Source organism: Macaca fascicularis, chromosome 10 (assembly GCF_037993035.2).
Source record: "Macaca fascicularis isolate 582-1 chromosome 10, T2T-MFA8v1.1".
Taxonomy (NCBI): Eukaryota; Metazoa; Chordata; class Mammalia; order Primates; family Cercopithecidae; genus Macaca; species Macaca fascicularis.
The window spans coordinates 62,717,734-62,736,672 of NC_088384.1; the positions used below are offsets into that span (position 1 = coordinate 62,717,734).

At 53.0% G+C, this 18,939-nt stretch overlaps 1 protein-coding gene across 18 annotated transcripts in view; it reads right to left on the bottom strand.

Annotated features, from left to right (window-relative positions):
- Nucleotides 1-627: 627 nt before the first annotated feature.
- Nucleotides 628-18,939, bottom strand: part of SYNDIG1 (synapse differentiation inducing 1) — a 214,889-nt gene continuing 196,577 nt past the window's right edge. For 12 of the 18 annotated variants that reach the window (XM_045362389.3, XM_015457617.4, XM_074003226.1 and 9 more), the window contains one exon: nt 15,661-16,891. In XM_045362389.3, coding sequence (XP_045218324.1) covers nt 16,733-16,891 — 159 coding nt within the window. In that variant the 3' untranslated portion in view covers nt 15,661-16,732. Of the gene's footprint in view, nt 1,799-15,660; nt 16,892-18,939 lie in introns of those variants that run through there. The other 6 variants (XM_045362386.3, XM_074003219.1, XM_074003221.1 and 3 more) reach the window with 1 other exon arrangement.

Sequence of the window (18,939 nt, forward strand, 5' to 3'; positions counted from 1 at the left end):
AGCTGCCTCCAAACTCAGAACTCCCCTCCTTCCTCTGTGCCCAGGCCTGTGGCGGTCTTCATCCTTTCATTCATCAATAGCAGTCATGGCAAACCCGCTGTCATCGTCCGGCGCAGGGGAATCTGGATGCTGAACACCAGTGAGCCCAGGGCATGAAGTTTGAAAACACAGCTGAGCAAGGACTGTGTCAGTCGAGCCAGGACATTGAGTACACCGAGCAGCAGAGTTTTGGGGACGCAGCCCCCTGAGCCCTGTGTTCCCACCTCTGGAGTCTCTGATTATCCTGTGGGATGGCTACTGCTTGAGGGCCCTGCGAGCGTCCAACAGCGCAGGAGCCAGCGTGCCCTTTCTGAAGTTAGGATGCATCCAAGAGAGGGCTGGCCCTGAGGCTGGCCTGGGTCAGTGCGACGGGCTTGCCCACAGGCTGACGCAGGGCTCTATTCTGCAGGACCTGTGGAAGCTTTGTATACAGAACTTTGATAGCCATATGTGTAACTCTGTTATCGTGTGTGTGTGATCATGTGTGTGTGCCCGTGTAAGAGAGGGACAGAGACAGAGAGAGAGAGACTGAGAGACAGGCACACACAGAAACAGAGAGAGAGAGAAAAAATACGCCAGTGGGAAACATTCACTTCTGAGTCATTTATTGAAAAGAAAAGGGTGAAACCCCCACAGAGTAAAGTTAAGGAAGAACTATCTGCTGTGCCAGCTGGTTGCAGGGATGGATCCACTGAAGAGCGGCGGAGGAGGTCAGAGCCGCCTTCCTCATCACCCAGTTCGAGCGGAACAGACGAGTGGAGAGAGCCATGCAAAATCAGCCTCTAGAGAATGCGAGCGGCACCCGGGAAGATTCCTGCTGTACCGTGAGGAGGGCGTTCGGGTGTTGAGTATCCCCATGAGTCCAGTTTTCAGAGGTAGGGGAACGGGGGTGTGCCTCAGAGGTCGCGGCAGCCTCCACATGGGGTAGCAGGCTGCTGATCTCATTGCCGTGGTCACCGCGTCTCCATCCTTTTCCGTCATTGCATTTAGTATTCTCCCCTAATGTGTGCACATCACAAGGAGAAGTGGGAGGCGCTCACCTTCAAGATGTCCTTTGTTCTCTGAGTGTCTCAGCTTGGCAGGATCACTTTCACCCTGGGCCGGCTTTTGTCTGCGAGCCACAGAGATAGCTGAAGGAACCGCCTATGGAGCTCAAACTGGAAATCCCTTCCCGGCCGTCTTGGAACAAGCTCACTTCCTTTCAAGGGGCTTGGATGGTCCAAGTCTAACCTCTGAGAAATCAGGGCTGGAGGCAGGACCCTAGGCTGACCATTAGTGAACAGACCTTGGGTCCACCAGTGCAGCAGAGCAAAGCCAAAGCTGACCTCAGGGCTGCGGTGAGAGAAAGTGAGGCAATGATTGCAGGGCAGCTCATGCTTGAGACCTGGCCTCAGTGACTTACAGGTAGGAGTTTTTAAAGGGAGGGAGGCAGAGGTCACAGGCAAAGACATAAATCAAGAGTTGGAGGCTGTACATTGGCTTGACCTAAGAAAGTGGAACATCTCCAAGCGGGGGCCCACAGGTCATAGATGGCTGGATTCAAAGATTTTTAAACTTGCAATTGTTTAAGGAAGCAAAGCCTTGTCTAAAAATTTTGTAAACAGCAGAAGAGAATGCTAGGTTTAGCTGGTGGACGTGACCTCCTCTTGGCCCTCAGGAAGAAATTTAGAACGAAGAACGGTGGTCAGAGTCCAGTCCTCAGCTCCCCCTTGTCTGAGGTCTGTGTGCCAGTGAACCCATTGGATGGGGTTCCACATTTCTGAAAAACAATGCAAGGACATATGCTAAGATGTTATCTTTAGTTTCCATAGGAAACCAAATACTCTCATGACTCTAACATCATTGGCTACTGTTTTAAGCCACTATAACCTTCTTGCTTATCAAATTGCTCTTTTACTTCTCAGGGTTAGCTGGGTGCCTGGAATGTCCCTCGAAGGAACTCAGGATTTTCCTTTATTTCCATGCTTTCGGGAAGGAGTAACTGGCGGGCCCAGCAGGCCCCAAGAAGGGTCCCTGCTCCATCTCAACCCCAGAACACGGGTGATCTCAAGCTACTCCAACATCCTAGGTGCTGGCCTAGGCAGCCAGTGTCATCATCAGATGATGGAAAGGGTCACTGAGACAGCAGTCCCCAGGATTGATAATCCAAGAACATCTCACTCAGTTCTTCATTACCAAGGCCCCGACCTTCATTCCCAGCTCCCAGTTCTTACTCACTCTGAGATAGGCCTCTCATTTTGGTTTGGACAAGCTTAGCACATTACTCACCTGGAGAGGACGGGCTATGCATAAAATCGCAAATTCAATTTAATTAAATTCAACAAACATTTAATGAAGGCCTTTCCTCCACTTCATTGTAGACATTACAGCAGAGTTCCATCATAAAGATATCTAATTCACCTGCGCTCCCTGAATGCAAAGACAGGTCTGGGGGCAGGGCTAGAAGTAGGGTGAGATTTAAACAGGTGCTTCAATCAATGAGCATTTATCCCGAGGTAATAAATGCAATCACGCCTGAAAGAAATCGATGCATTTTAAGCAAAGCCATGGGAAGCATGCATGAATGATTTTAATATTTTCCTGCCAATGACTCGGGAGTAAAGGGTTCCTGAGGGGGATGGGCCGCCTCTGCCTGGTGATGATTTCGTCAATATTCTTGAAGGAAGAATCAGAGAAGGAACTGGCGGCCCTACACAAAGACTGACTGAGGAACAATTGGAAAACTTGATGCACTGGCCTCCAGAAGATGAAAATAAGAATAGCAGATAGAAAAGCCAGCAAGCTGGAACCCTCGTGCACAGGTTGCAGTGTGGCCTGCTGCGAAGCACCCTGAGAACCCCCTTGTGGAATGGGGTCCCCTGGTGCACTGAGAGAGACTGTGCCGTTGTTGTACAGATGGCAGTGGGTGTATCATGTGCAGGGTTGTAAACCCAACATAGTTTTTGATATCAATTAGAAGATGTAATTCTTCCATATTACATTGTTATAGCTTTTTTACATTCCACATTACAAAATTACAAACCGAATACTGACCCTATGCCGTTTTCACTTTGTGCTCTTTGGAAACTACTTCCTGGCTGAGATGCATCTCCAGAGCATGACCCGAGACCTTATGACACGCAGATATGATCTTCTTCCTCGCCTGCATGGTCAGTTATTGCTATCAGCTCTGGCATCTGTCACTGTGCTGCTGTGGCAGCCTGAACTCATGGTCAGCCATCAGCCCAGTCATCCTAAATTCCACGTCTCATCTCCACAAGGCCCATGCGGCCTCTGCTGGCAGTCTCCAAAAGAGGAATGTGGGCAGTGGGTTCTGGCCATGACTTTGCCAGGCACCTGGGAGGGGTGCCAGCCAGCACATGAGTGTCCTGAGTAGCAAACCTGGGCTGGCTTCAGGCATATCTGGGTGATAGAACAGAGCCTAAGCCTCTCATCTTTCCAGGACTTTTGTGTCAATGGCAACTGAGTTGGCTTGGGGACATCTAAAGTCACCCCCTGACCATCTCCAGTGGCACCTCCAAGCCTGGCGGCACCCATTCCCTTGCTGCCTGTCTCTTTGAGTCCTCCCATTCTCTGTGGTTGCTGGCCTGTCTGTTGGTTTGCCTGGTCGTTGTCTTCCCCCATGGAAGGAGCCTTTCCCTTACTGACACCGTAACCTCTGAGCTCAGAGCAGCTGGATCACTGGGCAGGTCTGCAACCACAATGCATGTGGTAAGTGGTTAGGAGTCAGCCCTGCATGACCCTCTGCTGGGTTTGAGTGGCCAATGGGGCCTGATGCTAGAGGCTCTGGAATTTGGATTGGTCCTGGTTCCTGCAGGCTGGGGAAGTGTCAAAGAAGGCTTTCTGGAGCAGGTGGGTATCAGCTGGCCTTGAAAGATAAGCAGGGTGTGGTCATGGGTCATGCATGGGCTGAGAAGGGGCTCCCACTGCATCAGAGGCCAAGGTGCTGGATCTGCCAGATGCCCATCTCCTGTCAGGGTGCTGTTGGGAAGATTCAGAGTTGACCTTTGGCATTCCAGGGCAGCGGTACCCAGGGCGCTCCTCAGGGGTAGAAAACCTTAGTCTTATCAGATATGAGCCAGAAGAATGTGAGCTCTCTACTGGAAAGTTGAGTCTGGAAGGCCTTGAATGAATGCTAGAAAAGCCTCAGCTTGCGGGGGTGGGTGGGCAGAGACTATGGGAGCTGCACCGCTGCGGCCTTCTCTGCACCTGGGATCACGGCAGGAGGGCACCAAAAACACCCCTGGGCTGTGGAGAGAGCAGAAGCTGACCCCCAGAGTAGTCCAATTGCTCGAGACTTCTTTGTCATTTCATATTCTCCAGGGCCATTCTTCAGGAGCTGTGGCTTCACTGTGAGTGGGAGTTCTGGCCTGGTTCGTCTTCCAAGAAGTTAAATTTGTTTCTGTAATATTCAAGCTAAGAAGTGTTTATTTTTCTCTTTGGTGCATAACTTAGAAGCAGCAAGTATTTTCTAGCTGCACTATCACAGTTCAGTTCTGCTCCTAGAACAACTGAGATGAGTCTTAGTTCAGAGGAGATCTGTTTCACAGGTGAGAGGCAAGTGAAGATTAAGAGAGTTTAATTGCACAGGAAATCACAGAATGAAAAACAGTATCACCTACCTTGGCGCTGTTCAAATCATGGTTCTGCAAACATTTACCCCAAACATCCACTATGACCTTCCTTGGAGGCTCTGCTAACAGGGGCCTTCTATAGACAAACACAGGCCTCCTCTTTTTTGCAGAGAAGGAGACAAAAGTTTGCACTGTGCTGAGGATTCCGAGTAAATTTTCTAAGCCTGTCAGACTTGTCTCCATCAAAATGAGTCCGTGTGGGCTGAAAACAGAGCTGCAGCTGCCACATAGCAAAGTGTGCTTCTTTCCTTGCACCCTGCTTCACGAGCGCAGGGGCCTCTATGTCGGGAGGGATGAAGAGGGTAGATGGATGCTGTGGAAGAATATGGTGGGTCCAGCAGGCAGGAGCCTAAGGGAACGCAAGGGCCCCGAGCCACGGAGCCAGTCACTGAAAGAGGCTGAGTCCGTCATCTGTGAGAAGGGCTCAAAGTGAGCTGTGGCAAGGGGCTTCTCCAATTAGAAGATGGATTGTTGGTTTCAATGGTGCGGGAGTCACATGGGTTAGGCTGCAGCTGCTCATGGTTATCTTTTCACCTTTTCAAGATTGGGCTTCACCTTCCTAACATCTGAGTCCTAATCTCCCTGGACCTCACCCGGGGAGGCAGGCGCAGGCAGGCTCTCCAGGGAGCAGCACCAAGGTGTGCAGCGGAGAGGCTTGTGGTGGGAGTGATGCTGTGAACCAGCCGTGGAGACTGTGGGCTTGGGCAGGAGGGGCCTTCATGATGCAGGGCAACCTCTGGGCACCTCTAAGCCCAGGGTGCTGGTGGGAAGAACTGGTCTGGGTGGGAAAGGCCAGGCCTGTGCCTCTGACTGGCCTGGTTACTAGCTAGGGCCGCCCCAGGGAGAGCGGGCTGTGGCTCTAGCACCAAAGGCTGTCAGTGGCCATGCTCCTCACAGTGGGGCAGCCAGTCTAAGTGCGCTGCTTATGGGACACGGTGCTGTGGTAGCAGAAGCTGCACACACTTGGTTGACTCTTACCCTCAGGTAGGTTCAGGCAGGACTTCATTAGTCTGAAAATCTGCCTGTCAAATATCCCTGACAGTTCCCTAGCGGCACCCCCTCCCCCCCGTGTGTGTGAGCACATTCACCAATGCCATCCTTTCCAATGATCCTCTCTGCTCCCACCTTGGGGTCCCCCGTGTCCAGCCAGGTATCTTCACCTGGTCTAAGGTCCTTGTCCTGGCAGGCCCCACTGACTCCCACTTGACCGGCGCATGCCGGTTCCCAAGGAGTTCCTCGACACAGAGGAAGAGCCCCGGGGCTGAGTGGCGAAGCCTCTCTGGGTCTCTCTCACAACTCAGTCATGGCTGGGTTGCAGACAGCAGACAGGCAGGGTGGGGGGTGCACAGCCCCCAGCTGGAGAGCTCCTCATTTTAGAGGTCCTCTTGCCCTCTCCCTGCAGGATCCTGGTGGTGGGCAGCATCCCCAGCTCAGCCGACACTACCAAGTCTGAATTCTGTGCAGATGCCAGCTGGGCTCTCTGTAGCCTTGGGAAGAAGGGGTCCACATACTGAACACCCACTGCCCATGTATGCGCAGCTTGAACCCTTCATGGATCAAACACAGCACTGATGTGGGGCCCACAGATGCGGGCGCACAAACAGACAGACAGATGTGGGCGTGGCTGAGGGCAACTCTGCTGGGTGGTGGTAAGGGGCTTGGCAGTGTATCTGCACAAGGGGGTGGGAGGCCACAGGGATGGGAGCTGCACTAGCTTGGACAGTGACTTGGGCTCCGTTGTGTCCCCTCAAAACTCATATGTTGGAGTCCTAATCCCCAGGCCTCGGAATGTGACTATTTGAAGATAGAATCCTTAAAGAGGTAGTTAAGTTAAAATGAGGTCACTAGGGGTGGGCCTGATCCTAGATGGCTATGTCCTTATTAGAAGATTGGGACACGTACGTGGGAAACTCAGGAAGAGGGCAGCTGCCCGCAAGCCAAGGAGAGACCTCAGAAGAACCCGTCCTGCTGACATCTGATTTGGGACTTCCGGGCTCCAGAACAGTGGGAAGTACAATTCTGTTGTTTAAGCCACCCAGTCTGTGATGTTTGTTACAGCAGCCTGGGCAAAAAAATACAGGCAACTCCTCAAGAGGCCACTGTCCAGATGGGTGTGTTTTGGGCGTTTGGCCTCTTGGGGAGCCACTCGGACCTGAACTTTGACTCTGGCCTGTTGTGGACCAGCTCTGTCATCAGGCAAAGTACTGGTTCCCCGAGCCTCAGTTTCCCCATCTGTAGAATGGGAAGGTTAGAGCCCATATCCCCCTTGAGGACTGTGGTGGGGCTTCAGAGGGAGGGCTTGTGACAGTGTCTGCTACATACTGGCAGTGTAGGGGCCTCCGGACACACGGGCTGCCCTCCCGTTCTTTTCTAGGACCAATCACCTTCCCCTCCAGAGAGAAGACCTGAGTTTCATTTTCCCAAGACCAAAATACAATCTGATTGATGCTACCTAGGTGAGTGGTGGGTACCAGGAATCCCAATCAAGGGCACTGGAGAGGGCATACAAGGCCTTCTCTGTCCCAGAACCTCACACCTGGAAAACTGGGAAGGCTACACCTCCATTTCCTTTTCAGACTAGCAGCCAGCAAAGCTAGTTATGCCAGAAGGCGTGTGTTGAGAGTGGAGTGGGTAGCAGTTGAGACTACCAACCTGGGATTTGGGCAGAGCTGGAGCATAATTGAGATTTGTACCAGCTGTGTGACCTGGGACGATTTATTTCCTAACCTCTTTGAGCCTTGGCCTTCCCTCTGGGACACGGGGATCACAAGGATACAGACCCCTGAGACCATGGTACAGATGAAGATGACATCATAGAATGCTCCATGATTGGCAGAAGCCTCCCTCCGTGCCACACCGTTGTATCAGTGCCCCTCATCCCCAATGTGAGGAAGGGGCATAACTGGGGACTGAAAAGGGAGAACCTCAGACTGAATCTTCTGCTGCCAGCACCCTATGGTCAAGATGACCTTCTCGGCCCATTAGAAACAAGGCCCTGCCTTACATACCCTGCCACAGGCAATACTCAGCAGTGGCCATCTGAGTGACTGAAGGAGAGCGCTGTGGCCACTCACTGATCCCCTTTAGGAAGGGAGACCATCACCCAGGTGTGAGGGTCCTGGGGAGCACCACCTCCATCTCTCCCAAAGCTGACAGAGCTGCGCGGGCAGGAACCTGCCACCCACACAAGCACCAGGGATATGTGCACATGGGGCCAGATGCAGCTTTTGCGAAGGGTTGATGGAAGCCTAAGAACTGGAAGAGTGTCCCAAGAAGCTGGAAGAATGAATGAAGCTCCCAGGAGAGTTGGAGCGGAAACCGAGTCTCCCTCGAGGTTGCTGCTCCAGCCTGAGCAGCCTCTTCCACCACAAACGCATGCTGTTGGACTTGCGTGGTCTATGGCCTTGGTCCCTTCCCTAGGCCCCTGGCCTGTGGCCTTGGTTCTGCCCCTGCACTGTCTCTAGTGAGGCTGTGCACTTCTCCAGCTCTGCCCCTTTCCTCGTCTTTGTTTCCCAAGGGCCCACTCTAGCCCTCGTACACAGTAGGTGCTCAGCAGTGCTTGTCAAACTTCCCTGGCATTCGCGAGGGGGCATGGAATGCCTGCCCCATGCATTGCACCTCTGGCTTTATTCCACAGTGATGCTGAGTGACCGAGAATGAATAAACCTGCAGATAACTAAATTAAAGCCCAAACCTCCCCTGCAGACTCTGATAGGCCTTGTCCAACCTCTTTTCAAATGCAGTCCTCTCCTAATTCACGGGGAAGGAGTGGAAGGAACCATACTTTTTCTCTGAGCAGCCCTGACCTGTGGGTCTGATTTCTTGCCCACAGCTTACACAGTGGAGAGCACGTGGTCCCCAGCCTCATGTAGACCACCATCCCGGAAAGGATGGCAACGCTGCTGGTGATGCCTGTGCCCCACCCGGTTAGACCCTGATCCTCACCCACAGTGGAGTAGCTGGGGAAGGAGGCTCGGCCACCACCCAGCAGACTCGAGTCCCCACCTACCATGACCTGGCTGACTTGGGCTCATGCCCCTCCTGTGGGGCCCTGTCTCTGTCCTCTGTGGATGAAACCCACAGCCCTTTCTGGATCAGAGGATTTCTGGGAGTCAGTGATTGAGCGACCCTGAAAGCTTTCTCTACAAAGCCCCAGGCCACCTCCAGTGGGAAGCTCTGTCTATTTCACTGCTCCTGTTTGGCTGGAATCGGTGCACTGCTGGTGAAGGCAGGTGGAGGTGTGCACAGGGCAGCTGAAGCGATGTTCGACTCCACAGGCTTCTTGCAGGGCTCAGAGGAGGGGTGGCTCCCTTGTTCCCTCTCTCCGCTTCCCCTTCCTCTCTTCAGCTAAACTATGATGGGGGTGTTCAGGGAAGCCCTTTCATAGGTCTGTGAGTGGATTCCAAGCATACTTGGCAGGCTCCACCTGGGTGGTTCCTAATTCAGAGCCACTTTTCAAAATGTGAATGTTCGTGTTGTGAGTAACCAAGCCAGGTGGCATAATGCAGGGTTTCTTAGCATTGCTGATGTTTGGAGTCGACTAGCTCTCTGTTGTGGGGGTTTTCCTGGGCATTGCAGGATGTTGAGCAGCATCCCTGACTCCATAAGAGGGGTAGTTGTGATAACCAAAAATGTCTCCCCAAACCTTCACAAGTATCCCCTATGAGTGGGTGCAAAGCTGACTCTGGTTGCTGATTCCATTTGCTGTCAGACCTCAGTTATCCCTGAGCGCAGGTGGCCCCCGGCTTCATGTTCTCCTAGCCTGTGCCTTCCACATCAACCACTGCAATCACCACTTTCTTGTGAACTGGACTCAGATGAGGCCTTGGGGTGGGGGTCGCGGGGAGGTTCCTTTCATGCCTGAAATGCTGCACCTGCTCCAGGGGAAGCCACACATCAGGGGAGGGCATTTGGAAGAAGCCTGACATCTCCAGCTTCTCTCCTGGTGCAAATCATCCTGGTGCCACATATTCCCCAAAGGGGATGCTCAGTGCAAGGGGGAACAAAGCCAGGCACCCTCTGTGCTGGGGTCTCAGCGGGGCGAGACTCAGTGAGTGCTGTGGCCATCTTGCAACCGTGATTGTGGGGCACCTGCCTCACTGCCCCTTGGCTGAACCCAAGGCAGGGTTTGTCACCCAGGGGTGTTGAGGAAAGCAACCTTTAGAGTTCCATTTCAGATGCGGCACAGGACTGCTGAGAATATGAAGCAGACCAGTTTGCAATGCACTCTTCAAATTTAAGGTACGTATTATTTTTAAAGCACCTATCGTTTGAGAATCCACACACACCAGATGGAGAGTTGGTTTAGAACACCTGAACAGCTGGATTCTTCTCTTGGAGTAATAACAAAGTTTTACATTTAATTCCTTCCCATTATTCCATTGTGAACTAAAAGGAAGGGCAAGTGAGCCTGCTCTCTTTTCTACGTTAAAGATTGTGGCGGGACAGTGACCATCCCTTGTCGCTAATGACTGAAGAACGTCTTGAGAGAATAATGGAAGATTCACTCACTGTGCTAAGCAGGAGAGGTCTCCCAGCTCCTCATCGGCCCTTCCGCCAATTCAGCCCTCAGCAAGTCAGAGCCCAACTTAGCAGATTCTTTCTACTTAGCAGGAACACTTCATCAGCCAATTCAGTAGAAAAATAGATGCTGCTTAAAATGTGCCAACTCTATCCAGGGAATGAAGACAGTAGCTCAGGTGAGTTAGGGGAACTGAGACCATCTTGTTCCACCTGCAAATCTTGAATGGTTTAATAAAATAGTTGGAACCCAAATATGGATGCTTTGGCATATATAGACAACAGATGCAAATCATTGTCCATTTTTTGGCTGAGTCATGAGTTGGACTCAGGTGTCCTAAGGTATCATAAGCAAAGGCCGACGAGAATGGAGAGCGCTGGCTTAGAGCTGGAGGAGATGGTTCAGATACCGTGATTTTGTGTCACCTCTCTCTCTCTTAAATGTCTTATTGCTATCTCTGTCTATGTATATTCATATTTGCCCCCGAATGACCTGGTTTCAGTAAACAGCAAAGCGCAGTCGCCTAGACGTAGTAGGAGGTGCAGGGGATGTGCCCTCCAGGACCTATCTGGCACCTCCCAGAGCACCTCGTTTTCACTCAGCCTTGACTGACTGAGTGTAGGCCCGGGTGCTGAATTCTCTCTGTCTGGGGCAAGTGCAGCCCTGGGCTCATTCTGTACTAGAGCAAAGGACATGAGGGTGACGGAGGAGACTGACAACATGCTCAGCTGAGGGGACACTTGTCTCGTAGTCTGGAGCCCAGATCCGCCACTTTGGCCCCTGCATTGATGAGACGGGTGCAGTGGCACTGAGAAGCCAGGTCTGATGCCAGGGCAGCCACAGCACTTGTCCTGGATTGGAGCAGAGGCAGAAATCTCAAGAATAGGTCAAGGCAAATATTCGGATCTAATCTGGGAACTGTGTGCCTGTGGCTCCTTGTGATATTTGGACACAGCATGGTGACTGTAGGCACACATTAGGCAATGGAGTTGCCTGCAATGCAAGTCAGAGAGGGCCTTGGTCAGAATCAGGACAAAGACATTGTCCTTGTCGCTCCTAATGGCTTTAGCGCTGTGATGGGAAGGCCTGGAAGCGGATGCTCCAGTTGTGCTGGAGTATGTGAGGAGCACACGAGCCTGCCCCAAGAGCCTGCCTCAAGAGCCCTGGGAACCAGCCTGCCTTGGGAGCCCTGCACACCAGTCCGCCCTGGGGCCCCACCCTGGGAGCCCTGCGCACCAGCCTGCCCTGGGAACCCTGGGTATGAGCCTACCCTGGGAGCCCAGTGAAGCTCTCGTGGATTCAGCCCTCGGCATTCTTCATTCTCTCCTGTGGAGCCTCCAGCATGTGCAGCTGTAGGCACTGCGGTGTGTCTGTGGCCTCTGCTGGACCGAAGTGACCAGAGGCAGCTGTCAACAGTGCCTAGAGGCCCTTCAGGCCGCCCTCGGGCCAGCGTGAGAGGCTCACAGTGGGCATCCTGGAGCGGGTGGGGTCAGTGTCCTCAGTGTGAAGGCCAGGACTCAGCCCTGTCTGCATGCTGTTGTCCTTGGGCCTTGAAAGCTTTCCTGAAGAAAGCTGTCCTACTCCATGGGCTTTCAAAACCAAACCAAACCAAACAGCAGCAGCAGGACCAGCAACAAAACCCAAAGGAATGAGCCCTTGACCTTTCTTCTGGAGTAGAGGCTGGTTTCGCCTCAAGCAAATACAGTTTTCCCTGCAGCATGAACCGGCCCTCTCCCATTGTTTGGGTTTGGAAAGCCAAGCCCAGCCCCACCCACTGGGAATGTCTCCAGTCTGGTGCTTCTGCGTGGAGTCACCCACATTCACACCCATCTGCTGCTTTTCTACCTGGTAGATTTGGGCAAATCCTTAGAGCCCTCAGGGTCTTCCCCTGCCCAGGGGGGGTCATCCCGTTATGCATACCTGCCTGGAACTCCATCCCAGCCATCCCCATCCCCTCGTGCATGGGGCAGCTGTAGTCAACCTTCTCATTTCCCGGGACCCTGTTCTGGGGACCTTGTTCTGGGGACCTTGTTCTGAGGCCCCAGGCCATGCCCGTCCCTCACTCCTGTGGGAAGGTGAAGTCGCCCCTGTGGTCCTGAGTCCTGCTGCGCCTTAAATGCAGGGTCAGCAGATCCTGCCCCTTCTGCCCTGTCCCCACAGGGAACTTTGACTCTTTCCTGTGAGGCTCAGGCGGTTGACAAATTCATTACTCAGTGGACATGCTTGTTTGGCAGGGAGCCCACAGTCTGAAGACCTGCTGTGTCTTGGTCTAGCATCCACCGTTACTTTCAAAGATGAGCAGACTATTCAGACAAGAGCATCAGGGGAGCGAAGCCCCCACCCCTTGGACAGCCAAGCTCACTCTGAAGAGCAGGGAAGAACTTCCAGGAGGTCATGGGGGTGGGGACAGCACAGCCACAGCCTGATGCCATTGATCCCAGTGTTATCAGCACAAAGCAGACGCAGCGAGGCATCCCTAGATCGGAGGTGGGGTGGCCGTGATTTCCGAGGGTTCGGCCTCAGCTCAGGCTATGGAGGGACAGTTAATGGCCTATTGGCAAATTGGACCAACAGATGTCAGCACCGATGGCAACTAATGCAGGTAAACTTTGAGGGGAAGAGGGAAGCACAAAAATGTCCTCATAAAGATAGGCATTTCAGCTGGTCCACTAGGAGCCTCTGAGGGATGCTATAAACTTCAGGGGTCAGATCCTGAACTCAGGCCATGGCTCTGAAGGGCGGCTTTGGCCATGATCTCAGTGCAGGCTCCACTTGACATTGGTATCCAGGGCATGGGAGCGGCAACTGGTAAGCAGGAAGATTGCTCCACTGGTCATTTTAAATCCATAGGCTACTGCAGAGGGCAGGGCCACTTGTAGAGCTGGCTGAGTTTGAGGGAAGCCCTGTTCCAGCTCTGGAGGAGCTGGTCCTGGTGTCAGGGGGCCTGGTTCCTGGTTAGCTGTGTGGTCTGTCTGTGGCAGCTGCGGACGGCATGGTGACCAATGATGAGTCCTCCTCTACCATGTTCTCCTCAGAACTCACTGTAGTTCCCTGGGAATAGTTGGGGTATGACACCTGGTCAAGTCAGTTGGGACACTTGCTGAAGCTGGGGACGCCTGGGGAGGTGGGGGTACCTGGGGAAGTGGGGATGCCTTGGGAGGTGGGGGTACCTAGGGGGTGGGGGTAGCTGGGGAGGTGGGGATGCCTGGGGAGGTGGAGGTACCTGGGGAGGTGGGGACGCCCAGGAAGGTGGGGGTACCTGGGGAGATGGGGATGCCTGGGGAAGTGGGGGTGTCTGGGGAGGCTGGGATGCCTCGGGAGGTGGGGGTACTTGGGGAGGCAGGGGTACCGGGGGAGGCGGGGACGCCTGGGGAGGCAGGGATACCTGGGGAGGTGGGGATGCCTCGGGAGGTGGGGGTACCTGGGAGGCGGGGGATGCCTGGGGAGGCAGGGTTACCTGGGGAGGTGGGGATGCCTGGGGAGGTGTGGCTACCTGGAGAGGTGGGAGTACCTGGGATATAGGGATGCCTTGGGAGGTGGGGGGATGCCTGGGAAGGCAGGGACACCTGGGGAGGAGGTGGGGACACCTCCCTGCTGGGACTATTGGGAGGATGAGGCGAGGTCTTGTGTGCCTGGCATAGTTGTGCTTAGTGGATGCCACATGGGCCTAACAACAATGATGCAGGTTTAGGGAGGTGCAGGTCGCTCCGACACACTCGGAAGATGGCTCAGCTGACAGCAGTCACTAACACAGCCACCGACGATGACCTTCAGTCACTTTCCCTGCCACCAAGGCCAAGGCAGTCGCAGGGCTGTCACACACTATGCCTAGCTGCCAGGTAAGCTGCTGGGCCCCATGGCTGCCTTCAGCTGGCCCTGTCCCCTGTGCCCACTATGACCATTTACACCCATAGGTGAAGCCCTTGAGAAAGACTTGGCAGAGCTTGACAATTTAGATAGGGCCAAACCCTTGGGAACTGAGGCTTTTCCATCTGGAAATACAGAGGCTGGAATAAGATGGGCAGTTGGTCTAGCAGAGGTAAAGTACCTGGCACTAAGGGCCTGGCTTAGGGTGACTGTGACAGTATAGACAGAAATGATGGGTGTGGATGTACAGAAAGGTTCTACTTCTTTACCTCATCGAAAGGTATGCGCCTTTGGGGAGCCTTTGAACTTAACATGGGTCATTTCAGGACAAGTACAGCTCTGGAGGGGCTGGTCCTGGTGTCAGGGGGCCTGGTTCCTGGTTAGCTGTGTGGTCTGTCTGTGGCAGCTGCAGATGGCATGGTGACCATTTGACACAATGGCTTGTGATAAATGAACCCTGAGAGATGGAGGGACACAGACCAGCCATGGGATAGCCCATCAAGGACATGATAGTAACTATGACCACCTGCTCCTGCCAGGAGCCATGGTCTGTGACTAGCGCCTTCCCCAGCAACCCCACAAAATGGGCCTTATTGATTATCCTCTCCTAGAGACCTAGAGACGAAGCTCAGAGAGGTGTAGACTTTTTTTTTTTTTTTTTAAATGAAGTCTTGCTCTGTCGGGCCCAGGCTGGAGTGCAGTGGTGCAATCTCGGCTCACTGTAACCTCCGCCTCCCAGGTTCAAGCGATTCTCCTGCCTCAGCCTCCCAAGTAGCTGGGATTACAGGCACGCACCACCATGCCCTGCTAATTTTTTGTATATTTAGTAGAAACAGGGGTTTCACCATGCTGGTCAGGCTGGTCTTGAACTCCTGACCTCGTGATTCACCCACCTTGGCCTCCCAAAGTGCTGGGATTACAGGCGTGAGCCACTGTGCCCGACCGAGGTGTCAACCTTTACCCAAGATCACAGAGCTAGAAAGTTGCACAGCTGGATTCAAATCCAGGTTGGTTTGAACCTAAACCTATGCCCTCCATGGCTGGTGACTCTAACTCCTACAGGGATGTTGGCTGGCTTCCCTATCTACTTCTTAGGGTTAAAATCCTATAGTCCCTGTGAACCATCCAGTAGAGACAAATGCTAGATGGATCTCAAATTTGACCTGGGAAGACAGTGCTAATAATTTTCAGAATATTAAGTGTTCAAGGTCAAGGAGGACAGTGTCAGGAAGAAGGATCAAACCCGTAGTCCTTATTCCAGGGCAGTGGTTCTCAACCTTGGCTTCATGTTGCAGTTACTAGGCCACATCTTGACCAATCAAGTCAGCCTAGGGCTGACCCAGGCCTCAGGAATTTGCCAAGTGCTGCAGGCGGAGCCACTGTCCTGGAGAGGGGGGTCTCTGCGTCCACTGAGGGGATTAGGACGATATTTATCGGTGGAAACTGAACCGGCAGGGACTTCAGTTCTCCTGGAGACCCCCCTACTATTTCATAGGTGGGGGCCTGGGTGGCTCTGCAGTTCCTTAAACCACAGGGGAAAGTATAAATGAAACCCAACGACAGCTATTCATCAGAAAGAAAAGTCTTAAGCGAAAAAGCTAAAAGATAATTTTTTGTTAAGTAATGAACACTCGTAAAACAGCAATGAAATGGTATTAAAATGTCTGTGATTACTTATTTCTCAGCATTCGTCTGGTAACTTAAGCAGCATGAAGCAAGAGTTGCACTTTAAAAAATGACAAGAAAATAGCTATTCATTTAGTCGACAGAGTAAGGCCCATCTCGTTTCCAGGATCACTAGTTTCTGCTTATGACGGGGTGAGCATCCGCCAGCGCGGTGATTGGGAGGCGCCCCTGTGTCTTTACGCTGAGGCAGTGCCCACGGCTGCAGTGCCTTGAGTTTCTGGAGCAACCGTGGGGCTCTTTCTTGAGGAGTCTTGGGAGGGGCGGTGGCCTGCCTCCCCATCCTAGATCAGTGAGGTCCCAAGAGTGCGTATTGCTGCGGGGTAGCTGTGGAGTGAGACACGTTCTGGAGTGGCTCGACATCTTGAGGCTGGGGTGGTGTGAAGGGAAAGGAACAGGGGCAGGTCCCGGGCTGGCTCTGCTTCCAGGGTCAGGCCAATGGGTCTGCAGAGCAGTGCGGCGGGGCTCCTGCCAGCCATGGTGTCACCTCTTTCTTCCCAGCCCCATTCTCATCTTGCAGGGAAGGCGTGTGGACTCAGGAGGGGCACAAAGGACTCCAGCAGGGCCACAGACAGAAGAGTGATGTGTCCCTTGTCCTCTGCCTATTGCACCATGTTCCATAAAAAATAAACACTTTTTTGGACTGTTTGTATATTGCTCATGCGGTGGCACTCTGGGCACTGGCAGGCTGCAGAGAGCTGCGCTGCCATTCATCCACCAGAATCCATCCAGAGACAGCCTTGCGGGCTGGGATCTTTGGAGCTTTCCTTTGGAAGGATTAGCAGTGCCCGTCTGTCTGGTGCTCTACACAGTGCTGTGAACATGAAATTAAAGGATAAAAACAAAAGAAATTCATGGGTAGGAAATCCGAGGGCTTCGTGGCGTCTTTTGGCGATCATTTGTACTGTACAGCATCATGCGGTATGTCTGCTTCCTCCACGTCCACACAGACCTGGCCCCGGGCGCTCCCCCTCCGTTCGCAGGAAGCTCACAGGTGGTTGTTCTTGGAGAGGTAGGCGATGAGGGCCACGGCCACGCCCACATAGACGCCAGTCCCAATGGTGATGGACAGCACTGCCAGGAACAGGGCCCGCCGGGAGCTGGTGCTGGCCTGGTGCAAGTCCCCCTTGGCTACGGCTTTGTTGGTCTGCAGAGTTGGAGAAGGAAAAGGAAGTCATGGTAAGCAAGTTGGAACAAGCAGTGAATGGAGGGCTCATCTATGGCTGCTGATTCAGAAAAAGGCATTGTCGATGCAGAGAAGGCTGAGGGGGAAACTGTGCTCACACCTGCTGTGACCAGGGCAGTTCTCTAACTGCAAGAAACGAATGTGGGGCTGGGATCTGCTGCTGTTCCCCCACACCGCAGGGAAGATAGACTTCTTTTCTACTTGGCCCTGAGGGAATAAGAGAAAACTGGGAGTAGCCCAACTGAGTTCCACCAGTGTGGGGTCTGGGATCTCCAGCACCAGTATTGAGGGATGGGCTAGATATGACTCCTCCAGTGCCACTCTTTCTACCCAAGAACGGTGTGCTCATTTATTTGAATAACTCGTAATTTTCTAAAGCATATTCCTACCTATCTGTTGAATCTCTGCTACCCACTGGAGGTGTGCAGAAGGCAATGACAGCTCTCATTTCCCCGAGAGAAACTCCGGCATAAGATCATGAAACCCACTGGAGGACGCCTGAGACCTTCCTCCTCAGCTGCCTTGCCTGCCATGGCCATGAGTCATTCACTTCCCGACCGTCCCCACCCTGGACATGGCTGGTGTTAGTAAAATTCATCCATCAATAAAATCATTTGATATAAAACTAACAGCTATATTCCTTAGTGCTCAATGACATAACCAGGTGTTGGTGTAATCAAATTCATGATTCTTGGGGTCATGAGGAGATAGAAACACGGAGGTTTTGGAGGCCACCATGGAGGCACCACCAGAGTAAAATGGCTCATTTGGCAGATGGGGTGGGAAGCTACCAAGGCACTGAGCCCCGGGAGCCCACGTGATGCTGAGGAGGGTCGACCCCAAGCCACTGGCGGGCCCCCTGTGGTCAGGACTACCCTGGCAGAATGTCCTAGCTCACTCTCATGGCCATCTCCACAAAGCCAGATTTCTACCGGGTCCCGTTTCCACCTAAGGTCAGTGACATTCCTAGGTTTTATACGTGAGTATGGGAGTCGGCATGTTGTTCGCTCAAACACACCAGCTGAAACATACCAACACCTCTTCAGTGGACCAGAAAGGCTCACACTCAGATGACTCATGACGTGAACCTGCATCTTCCATGGTCTCTGAGCTCTGGAAGTCTGTACCACGTGGGGAAGGGATGCCCGCCGCTGCCTGACTTCCTTCTCACTCCCCTCGCTTTGGGATCCTAAAAGCTAGTTTTTGTTTTTTTCCTCCCCAACTTTTTGTCTTGGAACTGAGCTTGAGAGCTCACTGTGGACAATTCTGGAGGGAGCAGAGGTAAAGGGATACAAAATGGAAGCCTCTTAGGACAATGAATGAATAAATGAATGAATGAATGAATGAAGTTGCGACGAACCCAGTCTGTTTCATGCGGCAGCGATCCCACACAGGCCCACATCTTAGGATACAATTTCCTCTAATTGCCTTTCCTTAGCACTAACTCAAAGAGCCATCGCTCATTAGGGTCATGGCTGTGTCCCCGCCATAATCACCAGCCTTAGTGCTATCTCCATGGCTACACAAAGGGGTGCGGAGAGGAAGGCGGAGTCACTACAGCTGCCTGGGCACCTGCCAGCAGCATTCCCTGACCCCTGTGGGAACACCCATGCTGGGCTTCCTGAGCTCATGAGGACTCACACATCTGAGTACCCACTTGTGGAATAGTTGCCTTCCTGCTCACTGGTAAGCTCCCCGAGGTAGAGCCCCTGTCTCTCTTGTGTGTTGTGGTCTCCCTGGGGGCCTGGGCTGGGCTCTGGGGGGATAGGGGGAATATAGTACTTCTCTAACTGGGGCACAGTCCCAGTCTCTCTGGTGGTGTTGAGGAGGAAGGCAGTGGCATGGGGCTGCCTCTTGACCTCAGTTCTGGCCCAACTCTGCAGGTTCTGCACACACACGCACCAGAGCTCTCATGCCTAAGCTGGTGTGTCTGCTTGAGAATCACATTTGTTCTTTATTCTCATTCTCCATGCTGGGGGAACTCGATCCGCAGGTTTATATGTTTGGCT